This window comes from Trichoplusia ni, chromosome 14, assembly GCF_003590095.1.
Source record: "Trichoplusia ni isolate ovarian cell line Hi5 chromosome 14, tn1, whole genome shotgun sequence".
Classification (NCBI taxonomy): Eukaryota; Metazoa; Arthropoda; class Insecta; order Lepidoptera; family Noctuidae; genus Trichoplusia; species Trichoplusia ni.
This window is the reverse complement of record NC_039491.1, coordinates 10,746,348-10,760,579: the sequence shown is the minus strand read 5'-3', so window position 1 is coordinate 10,760,579 and position 14,232 is coordinate 10,746,348. Positions and strand designations below refer to the sequence as shown.

The window sequence follows — 14,232 nt, the reverse complement described above, 5'->3', positions numbered from 1 at the left end:
GCCAATCCTTAATTAGAAAATACATTTTAGAAACTACTCCATCCGTCATTTTTTTCTATCAATAAATGGAACATTTAAACATCTTCCAACGTTCGATTCTTACAAACCTGTATCGCATCCAAAAAGCTGCAACTCATTATATCCCTAACAAAAATAACTTCGCCCTTCAATAACGGTTTCAGTAATACAATAGCTTTAATTAGTCGATGACTTACCACTTACTTCTGTGATAGTATCCTAGTCTCTTCGTATTCTTCCAATATAAAAACATGCTTAGTCATGTGTGTATTTATTATTTTTAATAATACCTTTATTAATTTATAGAGAACATTGAGAACTATTAATAACATTGTCTCAATATGCGGGAAAATTTCCTTAGGTAGCTTTTCTTATTGGATTTTACTCATTTAGTTCAGGGAAATATATTATGGATCTGTGTCGTGGTTTATTGTCGGCTAACGGGTAAACTACTAACGTTACTTCTATAATGTTATGTATTTTTTCTGAGTCAGTAATAAATACGATGAAGACGATAACATCTTAACTAAAACTGAAGCTGATGGCATCCTGGGTCTTAATAGAATCAATAAAGATGTCACTGATATAATAATTGAATTAAGTAATCAATTTCAATTAAACGATAACGCTATTAATAGTCATAAACCATTCCAATAGGCGTGTCCTGATAATGGTGCAATAAAAAGTGCAAATCAATTGGTAACTATTACACATTTACGAGAGCTCATACAAACACGGAAATAACCCATAATGTGACAGAAATTCGTTCTTATAGTGATACTAGTAAGGTCGTTAATAAGGATGGAAAAAATACAATGCCTGCATGCACATCATAACGTTCGCAATTAGAGGCCGCGGTCAAAGACAATCGAAATCGAAAGGAAGCCGCCAAAGGATGTGACGTAACGATGAACGACGGACGTAACCGAGGTAACTAACACCTGATTGTTACTTCCGAAAATGTTACTTGAGTACGAAATTAGCTTGTTTCTAGAGGCAGTCGCTTATGAGTTTCTTTTGGTGTCCACTTAAAACTTAACTGTAATCTTGTTCAAAATAGTAGCTAACATTCGCAACAAGGACATAAAAAATGCTATCTTATCACAATATGTCCTATTTATAATATACCATAAAACTTTCGAAAATATCCCAGCAGCTTCGATTCCGAACATTTAGACCTGTCGTAAGCTTTTGACCGACATAAACAAGTGAAATCGAAACATAAGCCTTTGACCATCGACATTTATGTTTTTTTATAAGGTTACTTTTATAAAACCCCGAAAAAAAAGCTGTTGTGTGCGTTTTCTTCTGCGTGGTTATGAAGATATACTTAAGATATATTTTTTTAATCTGATGGTAGTTTTAGATTCCACTCATCTTTTCCCCGCTTTTGTAAGAGATTTCATTATTGCTCTGCTCCTCTTAATCATAGCATGATGGTATAATAGCCTACAGCCTTCCTCAATAAATAAGCTAACTAAATTGTTTCTAATCGAACCAGTAGTTTATGTGATTAGTGCGTTAAAACAAACAAACTTCTGCTTTATAATATAAGTATAGATTTAATTCACTCTTTCCATGGTATTGCACAGCATTACGATGAACAATGGCTGCCGGTCGATGACACTGCGGTCTTAGTTGGTATGTCAAATGGATTATCAGTTATGTGTTGCTGTAGATATAAGTCTGTTTATACTTTCCTGTGCGTACGTAGTATTACACTATTAATGCTTTATGAGGTTGGTCGTGGTTTAGATGTTGGTTGATATTGTTACTTGGATTCCGTAATTTTATTGAACCTACTTCCCTTACTCCTTCTTTCGAGTAGAAAAATAATCAGCATATCTGTTCTACAATTGGATAGCTTGTTTTATTATTTTTATAAACACAGATCATGACGACCAACGTATTTTATACATACCTAAACATAAAATCATATTTGTTGTTTCATGTAAATGAATCACTTTTTGTTTTGCATAAATGAACGGCAGAATCATTTCAATATTCACCTTGCATCAATATGCAACATCCCTGATCAAATCACAATGTTCACAGGTGCTAAGTTTGCATGTTTTGCAAACAATGAATATTGTCTACAAGGTCAGAGTGACTGATAGGATGTGAGCGCTTATGTAACAAGTATATGAGGCTATGAAGATGACTCTACACTACATACATTACACGAACTCATTTGTCTCAAACGGTAAACTTATTTGGCTGTGGTCTCAAAATCTAAGAGTTACTCGTACTAAATGAAAGCACGTTAATGAAAGTATTTATAATTTCGTCGAAATGCTGATTGTTGGTAAGCAAACTACTGGTTCGGTCGAAAAGGACTCCCGCGTTTCAAAATTTTATCGTTACTCGTGGGGGGTTTCTCAAACTTTCAAATCACGCGCACGAAGAACCGGGGTTGGCTCTTGGTTTTTTTTTACATAACTTCGGTAATAGTACATGTTTAATTAATAAACGCTTGAAATATGAAAATAATAAAGGCAACGTCATCGAGGGATGCTATCCAACCATCAAAACGTCCCTTGGGACCAATTTACATTCTGTTCGACGAGAGGCAATTATTTATACCTGTAAACACACGCTAGCCAAGCATTGTTACCTAATTCCCCGCAATTGACACACGCGTGACATCACGTTAGCAAATATAATAAAAGCCAACAACTGACGATTGTTTGCAACTTGCTCCGTGCCGCGACGTCAGAGCTTCACCCTTTTATGATTGTAAAACAAAACCATGTTCATTCGTGTAATCTATGTTCTTGTACAGTCATTCATTAAAGACTATATTCGCTTGTTAACTACGAAGTCCAATCACAGTGATTGTTTCGACTCGACTCGAGATCGACTTTATAGGAACCTAGTAGATTTAAGATATCTAGCTGAATTAATCCGAACTCTGTATTTTGAAAATCAATTCTAATTTGATCCAAGAGTAGCCCAAACCAGTAGTTGCTACAAATACTGGTTGATGCAATTGAAGTATATAATTAGTACATGTAGATAGGTAGGAAGGTGAAGGTGGGTGTATAGAGTATCACTCAAACTCAGCATGTCACACCTGATTTGCATGTTAGTGTAATACTTAAATTAGTTGAGAAGGCTTTCGTCATACTCTTAGCAATACAATAGTTATCGATAACTAGATATTTATGAGCTACAGTTAACGATGCTATTTCGTCATCTTTATTATACTATTGAGATTTGTCCGAGTTAATAATTTTATGTTTTATAGTTATTGCTGAGTTTATCTTATTATGATGATGTCACCTGTCAAATTACTTAGGGACCAGTAGTTGGAATACTTCACGCTCTGTTTCGGGTAATAAAGTCGTCAGTGCCAAATCGATAGCAAAGCGAAATTCACGAAAATCCTGACCAAAAAACCTTAAAGATCTTCGTCCCAAGATAAACATAATCCATCTCTTACTCAAAGTAGATAGGCTTTGCACTGTACCAACCGATGCTTCTTGAATATTGTTCGCACATTTACGACGAGCAGAAACCCATTCACTTTGACCTAATAGAATTTGTAAACCGCAGACAATATTTTAGGTGCATATTCTACAATGAGACTTATTTTACTAAGCAATTCTATGGGCTCGTATTTCATTCCCGCTGAGCCTGCGACCAAGTTTGCGGTTAGATATCCTTAGACACTAAATTAAATCTGTTGCTTGTCGCAATGTTTGCCATAGTTACTTTATGTACTACGTACATAGTATAGGATTGCAATAAGTTAGTGAAGAAAGCAAGCAAAATGACGGCAACATATTCAATTTCCTCGACTATTTACTAAAAGTTTACATTTTATTTGCCTAACTGCTTTTTACCCTCTTAGTAAGGTCGGTCCATTACCGTGGATGCAGTTAATAATTACACTTCTCACATCTCCAAACACTTGATCTCAGAAATTTCAAGTAGGCTAAGCAAATTTACCTTGACGCGGAAGCCAAGATATGCTCATTTGCTCAATACCAATAAAGATTATTACTTATAAAGGAAAGGATAAACATCCATGTTAAGATTTAATCTTTTAATCTTTTAGAATCATGCTTCTTTGTTCAGATTAGGGATTTTGAAGTTGAAATTTTTCGGTCACTGCGAAATGGAAGTACCTATAAGTGTAGTTACAGAAAATAACCGTCACATATGAACGGTACCGAACAGCGTACAGTGCACAACAGCACAGGAACAAAGCAATAAAGATGGAATGGCAATAGATTAAATAATAATTGTTGCACTCATTCCTGGGTTGTAAAACCATACGTCCCTGTAACGCAGCGAGTGTGGTAACAGAATTCGAATCTAGCGAAATACCCATACTCATTTTGATGTGGATTTTAATGACTTGAATCTCTTCTGGCATAATATTATGGGCTTACTTTGGAGCACGTGTTTTTTGTGATTTGTAATCTTTCTCCTCTACTCGAATTCTAATAGTTTGACTCTTGTCCAAATTACTTGTCATTTAATTTTATTTTTGATCCAACAAATCTAACGGTATTTTGCTTTTGTCCCCAGCTCCTTCAAAACCTGGGCAAGGTAGATCGGACCCTCGACGACATATTCGAAGAACATCTCCAGAACTTCAACAGGCAGCACCAGCAGGCCACCAGGCTTCAAAAGGAGTTCAACAACTACATAAGATGTATACGAGGTGAGATTCTACTGCTATTACCATGGTTTCAAAAGTATTGGCTATAGACATCCAGTAGGATCCAGTATCTGAGGAAAATAGTCACGTAAATTCATCGCAATAACTAACCAAATTTTTAAGAAACTAGCGAATATTAAAACTGAACTTGAACACAACTTATTGATTGACAAAAAAAAACTTGCCAAATTCAATTTAAAAAAAATATAGCGTTGATCGGCCGTAATGAACGCGTGTTTTTTCATGCGAAAACCCAGTTATTTCGCTTAACAGCACAAAAGAGTCAGTTAGACCTAATAGTGGTTAACAGTGCCTGCAAGGCAGGACGTAGATGATCATTTCATCTGAACTTCCTTTTGAGCATTGTGTGAACACAAAAAGCATTTGGATCTCAAAATAGTCTGGCTATTTCCCTGTTCATAGACCTTTGTTGTGTCGACCCAAATCTCTTTGAGGATACTTTCTATGATATCTGGATGCACAATACCTTCCTTATAACAGATTCTTTTCTTTGTACAGAACTAAAAAAAATCTTTATGCTTTTGACAATACCTTTTAAATAGACCAATTTTACAGGAACTTCATTTATTATGAGAATATCAAGAAGTTTGTAAAGTGTACCAAAATTATAAATGAAATTATATCCATTTCCAGCGGTGCAAACAGCCTCCAAGACCTTGATGGAAGCCATCACGGAGGTGTACGAGAGCGGGTGGTCCGGCCACGACCTGCTGTACGTGCAGGCGCAGAACTTGGAGATGCTGTGGCAGGACTTCTCGCACAAGCTCGGCGATCAAGTGCTCATACCGCTCAACACCTACACCAACCAGTTCCCTGAAGTCAGGGTAAGGCTGCATATATTTCATTGACTTCGTATAAAGTACAGTTACCCTGTTACGCAACCTCATTATTTTCACTTTAAGAGATCGTGTTTATCAGGTTATCAATTGGGCTGTATATCCGCCTTTATGCGCATGTGATAATTTTCTCTGTTACACCAATAAAGCAAAAAAATATTTAATTGAAATTAAATCTTTCTTGTCGGTAGGATGGTAACTTTGTCTTATCAACGAAAATAAGTTAATGATTCTAATCTAGGTATTTTTTACAGATGTTGCCAATGTAGCGATCAACAGAATTATCAAACACAGCTGTTGTTTTGACGCATTAATGAAAACGCAAGTTAATTGTTTCGGCAGAATCAAATCATTTTATATAATTAGTGAACTTTTGATTGGTGCTGATTAAGCTCAATTAGACACACTTTTTTGGGCACAATTACGGCTGAAGTCAAAGCGCTAATGTAATTAAGCCGCTGAAGTTTATTCAATACATAACAGTAGTAAAACGAACGCAAATAACTTAAGATTTTATAGATTTAGCAACATACTCATTATTCGATTATTTTTACAGAAAAAGATCGAGAAACGTGGTCGCAAGTTGGTGGACTACGACAGTCAAAGGCACAGCTTCCAAAATTTGCAATCGAACGCGGCGAAGAGAAGGGACGACGTTAAGGTAAAACAACGTTTTTAATATACCGACCTGGTTTCAATAAAAACAAACCAGTAATGATTCCAAATATCTGGCATGGCCACTCGCATTGAACAAGCTTGATGTGATAAAGTGATAAATCCTTCTCTAGTTGAGAACTTTGCACAGCATTGGGGAATTAATAGGCTGAGGATAAATTATTTATATTACTTAAATGTTTTAATTAATCGAATGATGATCTTCCAAAGAATATTATTTTTACAAAAAGCGTGTGACCACTGACTATTAAAGTGAAATAAGCCACGCACCAAAACACTAAAACGAATCAACGGCAAAAAAATCTTTTTCATATCCTATATGTATATCAATTTATTAATATTCAATTTTTATTTTCAGGTTACTAAAGGCAGGGAACAGCTAGAGGAAGCCAAACGCACATACGAAGTGCTAAACTCTGAGCTCCACGACGAACTACCGGCTTTGTACGACTCCCGAGTGCTATTCTACGTCAATAATCTACAAACACTGTTTTCGGCTGAGCAACTGTTTCATTCTGAGAGTCACAAGGTAAGGACGATATTTCCGTGCTAAAATTTAATGCACCAAGCAAAGCACCTTGGGGTACACCAATATACTAAAACAATTGAAGTTCGAAGATGTAAGGGAGCTTTACGTTACTTGCGTATATAATTTAAGAATAAAATATCTGACTTAATACTTCTTTAATAGTAAAACTCTTTGTCTGCCTTTATTGCATGAAGAAGGCGTAAGCCCTTTCGAAGGTCAGTGATTGAGAAACTCGAACGCTTTTGAAAGACATTATAACCGATATTTTTTACAATTTAATAATGAATCATTCTCTAGAAAGTAACAATTAATAAATGATCAACAAAGTCTAAAATGTGTTGATATTCTTCCATTGCAGGTATACGGCGAGCTGGAAGCGATCACAGACAAGTTGGCCAACGAGTGCCAGCGCGGCTCGTACAGCAAGAAGCCCGTCAGCAACAACATCGCGGCGGCCGCCGCGCCCGCCGCCAACACGCACAACGGGAAGGCGGACCACTGCGACACCGTGCAGAGTTAGTCACACATGCTGCGGCATTCGATACTCTTGGCAATTTTATTCTGCTGCTTGTCCTCATTTTTTAGTGATGATGGGTTTTGTTATTTGTGAGGGTTACAGTAGTTTAACATGACAAGCGTCTTCGGTGGTTCAACTGTCATTTTGTTGTTTGATGTACTCTGTGCCACAGATAATAAATAAAATCTATGAAGTGAAGTAGAAGTATGAGGAACAGTAAAATAAAATTGCAATAAATGTTGAAAATTAATAGCAGCTTTATACTTCGCATTGAGCAGCTTTCGTGTTGTGTGTCGAATTAATAATTTGATTGAAATATTTTAAGTGATTGCTTCCCATAACTTTACTTATGTGATGTTAGATTAACTTCCTAAATGAGAGATCACGAACTTGGACAAGCTGGCATGTAATTTTGATGCATAAGGTATGTCCTTCAAGGACTAAAGCCTGGTCAGTTTGTTTGAATGCACTTGTGGTCAGTGAGTGATCTCCCAGCGTGTGTAACCAGCATGTGTGTGTAGCGCCGGTCGCGGCGCGCGGGCCGCCGCCCGGCCTGCCCGCCGTCAACGGCGCCGCCTCCCCGCCCTCGCCCGGCGCCCCGCCCTCGCCCGCGGCCACGCCCTCTCCCTTCGGCGAGGAGCGCGACTCGCCCGAGCGCGACTCGGCCCCGCCCCCCGACCCCGCCCCGCCCGCGCCCGCCAAGCGCGAGGACAAGCCCGCCGCGCCCAGACCCAACAACAACAACAACATCGCCGACGACAAGGACCTGCCCGACAAGAAGGTCGAGGAGCTCTACGACATACCCGTCGGTAAGTCTGCCGCCCCAGTACTTACTGCGACTGTCGGCTAGAACCAGCACACGTGAGTATGGTAGTAGTAGTAGGTCGCTACAGTCACTAGTTAGTAACTACCCCCACCACCTCACGAACCCAATTCTAGGGATATTGTAAAAACAATAAGATCGGCCGCTGGCTAGTTTAAGAACAATCAATTTTACAGACATTACAAAATCTAAACTGCCTGTTTAAACTCGTGTCGCCCTCGTTCAACCTAATAATGGTGAGTATAGCTAAAGGAAATTTCATGAAGAGACAGTTTCAGTTTCAAATAGCATAATTACATTTTATGTCGTAGTAGTTAGAGGCATGGCATTAAATTGTATAGCTAAAAGTAAAATATTGTAAAAACTTTCAAGTAATAAATTAATTTACTGACGACTAATATTTTTCTATAACTTACCTTTAACGCTACTGCATATTAAATTAAAGTAATCGCAAATTATCAGAGAATATCTAAATACATCTTTAATTTATTCCTCGACATCACTTCTTGTAAAACTTTATTCGGCTATAACTAGTAGCAAAATAGAAAGTCCAAAAATTCTCCCAGGATCGCCTGTACCGCCGGAGAAGTCAAATAATAACTCGGAGGAAAAGAGACAAGTAGATGTAGTTGATGGAGCGAAAGACGAGAAAGGAAATGAGAACAACAAGAGCGAAGAAGTGTACGACATACCCGTCGGTAAGTCACGGTCTGAGAACTATGAACGAATAAATCAAGAACTTGCTTTGATTAACATAATAATTTTAATCCATGATATAAAAAATCAATGCTAATATGTGTGATTAAAAATAAGTGGCACTCTTGAAAGTATATATTTTCAGTACATTTTTTATCTATGGTATGCAAAAGTTGCAAAGTATCTAATGTTTGGGGTTGCCAACAATAAAATTAATGAAAAATTCGTTATTATAGAATAAAAATATTTCGTTTATAGTTCACAAGATATAAATCATCAGACCAATTTAAAAAAGCATGTTCACACTCCAAAATCCAAAAAGATCATTTGAGTCAGATTTGATTTCTTTGATGAATTGAACTCTTTAAGTACATCATATAGATATGAATAGTCATTCATTATATATTTTTGTATACATATTTATATTATTCTTTGACATTTATTGATTTCATTTTTATTGTTATTTAAAATGGATTTTAATTTTGAAGTGAGAATATGTTTGTGAACTTATTTATTATTGCTCATTGGTGGGGGTCATAACAGCTCATCGCTTGTATATTGTAAGTAATGGCGTAACACGTAGAAAGGAAATAAAAAGTTGAGAAATAAATAATTAAAATAAAAATATTTTGTTCCCTACTTTCATTGTTTTTTTTATTTTGTTATTTAATTAAAATGTGTAATTTATTTTTCGACTTTTTATGATATAAATTGTTTCTCTTGTCACGTATTATGTCTATCTTTTGTTATATATTTATGTCAGTGTAGGATGGCCTCATCTGTGTACGTATGTATGTATTTTACATTTATTGTATGTATTGCATTTTAGTTAGTGTGTATGGTTTTGATGTTAGTTGTTTGTGTTAACAATTTTACCATTGACATTTGCTTTTATTATTTAAAGGAATTGTAAGTTTATCTCATAAATATTACACCTAATTTACGACGTGGAAAATATTAACACATCAAGTATATTATATTTGTTTACTCAATCATGAAATCTGTGATAGACTGACTTGCAATCGTCATCTTATTATTGGTTATACCAAATCCCGATGTTCAGTTCGTTGTCAAGTACCCTATTGCTAATGTTGTCCCTGCCGAGCTGCTCCCGCTAACAGTCCGCGCCCGCAGGGGCCACGCTGAGCAACCTGCCGGCGGGCGCGCTGTACCGCGTGCGCGCCACGTACCGCTACACGCGCGAGGACGAGGACGAGCTCAGCTTCGACGTGGGCGAGCTCATCCGCGTCGTCGAGTACGACGACCCCGACGAGCAGGTAAACGATTTTTTAATCTGAACTTACATCCATGTTTTAGATGAAGCAATTACCATGGTAACCTTCATAACCAGCATTGCCAACATTATCTTGCTCTTTCTGAATTTGTATGATGACACAACAACCACACATCCAACCCAATTCTTCTTTATGAATAATAAAATAATGAGTGTAATTACTGTTTCTTTACTAAATATGGTTGTTTGTGCAGGAGGAAGGCTGGCTGATGGGCATAAAAGAATCGACCAATGAGAAGGGAATGTTCCCCGCGAACTTCACGCGGCCAATATGAAGCCCTCGCCGGCGACCCGAGGCAGCCGAGAGTGTGACGTCATGACGTGCTAACTCATATCAATGTAGGTATATACCGGGCTCCACGAACTTTCTTCTACAGTACGATTTTGATTTTATTATAATCATTAATCAACATTTCGTTTTATCTAGATAACGATACAAAAACTATGTTTATAACTTAGTATAGTTGTTGAATGTTAATAGATTATATATTATTTATTATTTTGTGTTGTATTACAACGAATTTTGATAAATCGTAACCCTTTAACAGCGTTTGTATATACAATTTATGAGTAATTTCGTATCATCATTTAGTCACTGTTCGGTATAGGGTTAACATTTCTTTGTCTTATATTCCATGTCGCAAGGAAACACTGAGAACGTCAATAAAGTTATATGTTACGTTGTTATGGTCTTGATATTATAATAATATATTAATATCAGATTAATATTGCATGTGAGGCTCGACCCTCAAGTGTTTCCTTACCAACAATTCTGTAACAATATTTATGACAATAATCTAAATGATTATTAAATTGTATAATAATAAATAAAAATCAAAATTGCTCATATAATAAATATTTTATATTTAAAGTGACCTTAAAATTGAGTATATAAATTATAAATGATTGACGAACAATTCGGATTAGTATTTCAATTATCAAATATGTATTCAGTATTATTTTATTATTTATCTTTATATTTATTTGGCATAATTATGTCTTCTTGATCATTGAAATTTAATTATTAAAAATATTGAATTGTTTTGAATTTTAAATTAATGCTACTTCGAATTATTCAAAAGCATTAAATTATTATTACAATTTCTATTAAATTATTTGAGATTATATTATTAAGTATTTGTAGCATTTTCAAGCAGCTTTTATTTCATTCACTGTTCATTAATCTGTCATTATTATTACATTTCCGATGCGCATTTCATTCTAATTTCGTTATTGCATTTTCAAATCAAAGTCTTAACATTTAATCATTTTAAAAAGTTAAGTTTTAATGTATATAAAATTGATTTTACCTTTTTTGTTGATCCCATATTATCTTATTGTTAATATAACATAGGGACTAAATCAATCGAATATTATAGATTTTGAATAAACTACTTTTTGTTTAAGTAGATTTATATTTTTTGTTAAATTTAACTGTATTAGAAGCAGATACTAACTATGTAACAGTAAGCTTGTGAGTTACAACAAAACATTGTTTTCGAACTGAAGATGTTTATTAAAACAAATTTGAATGCTGCCATTATATTACTATTATTAATTCGCTCAAATTTGTAAAAAGTAATAAAAGTGTGTGTCAAAATTACAACTTGATGCTGTTATTTATTTCTTCTAAATGTCTTCAGGTTGAAATGAAATGATACCGGACTATTTGTACCCAGAACAAACATTGATATTAACGCCTGTGTCAAATGAGGTGCTTTGAAAGTGTACATAATTTATAATTTATGTATTTTACATTTTAATCCCATATTTTTAGAATAAGATGGTTTGAATTGTGTTCCATTTTGAAAATCAACTTCCCAGAATGTTTCCTGTTGCCAACATTATAAAAAAATAGTTAGGCAACACTGACGATTAAAACGTTTATCATTTTAACTTTTGTGAGAAAGGAACCTCTGATAAGTCGTGCCCCTTCTGTGTGAAATTTATTATTGTAAATTAGTTTACTTGCAATGTTGTTATTGTGACGGGCCACTTTACGTATTGCCAGCATTTACAGCTGCTTAAATAATGTAGCTCCGCCTTTTTGTCGATCATAGAACAATCAAATTTTATACAATTTTTGAAAGACCTATTGACCTTATCAGATTTTAATATCAATTTTACGAACGACTGAAGTTTTTGTAGACAAGTGTTGAAATGTTGCGATGTTGTGTAGGAGTACAACCCGACATGTTGAAAGTTGTGGCTTTATCGTCAGTGCCATGCAATGTCCATATGTAATGTTAATTTATAAGTTTGTTAGGACTTGTACAGTTTTTACAAGTGGAAAATAAAATATTTCGAAAATGTTTGAATTTTATTTCACTTTGACTTTCCCTTTTGGCGACTTTCTTTATAGATACATACGTTTGACCTGCATACACAACACAAACACATGAAATTTATACGTGCATTATAGTAAGTAGGAACTTCCTATAAGTCCTGAAAATATTTAATGTGCGGTATAAAGTCGAAAAAAGGCCAAACTGCATACTGCATGAATAACTTGAATTATTGAGACTCACAATGTTACTCCATGCTGAATTTCAATTATAAGTCTAATGAAGAGTGAACAGTTGAATACTCGAAATAACTTTTTCCTTTACACCGTTAGTTCCTGTCATTATTTCCGAACGTACAAACACTTGTCATATACGTTTCAATTTACGCAAGCATCATTTCAAATTTCGCTAAAAGTCAATACTGTCGTGTCACAGGATGATAATAAACTGAGAACGGAACATTGTTCGAGGATTGATTGATGTTCTCAATAAAATCTACGGGAATATTGCGTATCTAAAAAGATGATTTTAAGTTTGAAATATGTGTTAAAAATGTTGCAAAACGTAGTTCGCGTGGTCCGGTAGCCTTCCTAAAGAATAATGTTTTCGGAGAGAGTAAGCAAAACGCGCAATAACAGAAATCGTATCGGGTGTTATGTTGTGTTTTCATTGTTCGTATTTTGATATTTACAGATATCAAAAGTGCAATAATCAGGCATAGTCCAGGATAAATTGGATACGTAAGTAGTACTTGAATACCTATTATGTATTGGTTGTTATTGTTTGATAACATTTGTTGTTATTTTTAGTTGCCTCCAATGTTTGTTTATTTTTCTTTTTTTTCTTCTACAGGAATTAGCCTGGACGTAGCAATAATGGCAAACAGAGATTGCTTGTTTTTAGTAAGTTCTTTTAATTTGATTTTGTTTGATGTTTTCCGGAATTCTTTCGTAATATAGGTACTCAAATGGATGTACTAATACAATTGATTAACTTTGACTACCAATATACCAACAAGCTTTGGTATTATGGTACGAGTATTTATTAATTATTCGAATTAACAAATTGCATTGATTACTATGGATCACCCCTCTTACATAATTCAAGGTATAATTAAATTATTAAAAAATAAATAAAAATAACATTCAACATATCATTTGCAGTCACCATATTTGTATGTGACCATCATTTGAAGAAGTTTTACATAGTTACACAAATTTGACATTGAATAAGAGGCTCATAGGAAACATAAAACAACATAACTATTCATTCTATTCAATAATAGTATTATTAGAATTTGTAAGTAGCTTGTAACATGAGTGTCTATTTAATAATTCAAATATTAGATTATATAAAAATAATTACCTAGTGGATCATGAAACAATCTCTTCGAGAGGCCAGTCCAGGAAGTACCGCATTCAATGATTCACACACTTACACTTACAGAAAAAAAGAGACCTGAGTTTATATAAATTGTAGATACAATGGAAGCTTACACAAAAAAAGGAATGAAACTAGTGATTGCTACTTTTAAAGAGAAAATTTGATTTCAAACTCCGAGATAAATATTGGATAAATAATAAAGATTCTCTTATGTTTTATTTGTTTTTTTTTTCTGTTCTATATTCAAATCTTTCTCTAGCCTCTACCTGGTCCAAGTTAAAGTTTGTCATGTAACCTGCATGGTATGGTTGCTGCCAACACAACAAACTAAAAGTTTTCCATTGAAGTTGAATTGTTGAGCAGTTTTTAGTTTCTAACTTTATATCTATTCCGTTTTGTTAGAATTTTACATGCCTGTGTTTTTAAACTAGTAATTTTATGGTAAATTTCCACTCAATTAGTAAATGCATGTTTGGTGTGGGTTGA

General features: G+C 34.8%; 2 protein-coding genes across 9 annotated transcripts in view; both read left to right on the top strand.

Moving 5' to 3' along the window:
- Positions 1-12,388, top strand: part of LOC113500413 (myc box-dependent-interacting protein 1) — a 42,643-nt gene extending 30,255 nt beyond the window's left edge. The window contains exons 2-10 of one of the 3 annotated variants that reach the window (XM_026881171.1): positions 4,555-4,690; positions 5,342-5,532; positions 6,101-6,205; positions 6,578-6,748; positions 7,107-7,263; positions 7,787-8,074; positions 8,655-8,786; positions 9,919-10,061; positions 10,273-12,388. In XM_026881171.1, coding sequence (XP_026736972.1) covers positions 4,555-4,690; positions 5,342-5,532; positions 6,101-6,205; positions 6,578-6,748; positions 7,107-7,263; positions 7,787-8,074; positions 8,655-8,786; positions 9,919-10,061; positions 10,273-10,353 — 1,404 coding nt within the window. In that variant the 3' untranslated portion in view covers positions 10,354-12,388. The remainder of the gene's footprint in view (positions 1-4,554; positions 4,691-5,341; positions 5,533-6,100; positions 6,206-6,577; positions 6,749-7,106; positions 7,264-7,786; positions 8,075-8,654; positions 8,787-9,918; positions 10,062-10,272) is intronic. The other 2 variants (XM_026881172.1, XM_026881173.1) reach the window with 2 other exon arrangements.
- Positions 12,389-12,765: 377 nt separating this feature from the next.
- LOC113500865 (fatty-acid amide hydrolase 2-A-like) overlaps positions 12,766-14,232 on the top strand; it is a 33,724-nt gene continuing 32,257 nt past the window's right edge. The window contains exons 1-3 of one of the 6 annotated variants that reach the window (XM_026881764.1): positions 12,767-12,978; positions 13,057-13,103; positions 13,216-13,265. The gene's annotated coding sequence lies outside the window, so the exon portion shown is untranslated. Of the gene's footprint in view, positions 13,104-13,215; positions 13,266-14,232 lie in introns of all 6 variants that reach the window. The other 5 variants (XM_026881768.1, XM_026881763.1, XM_026881769.1 and 2 more) reach the window with 5 other exon arrangements.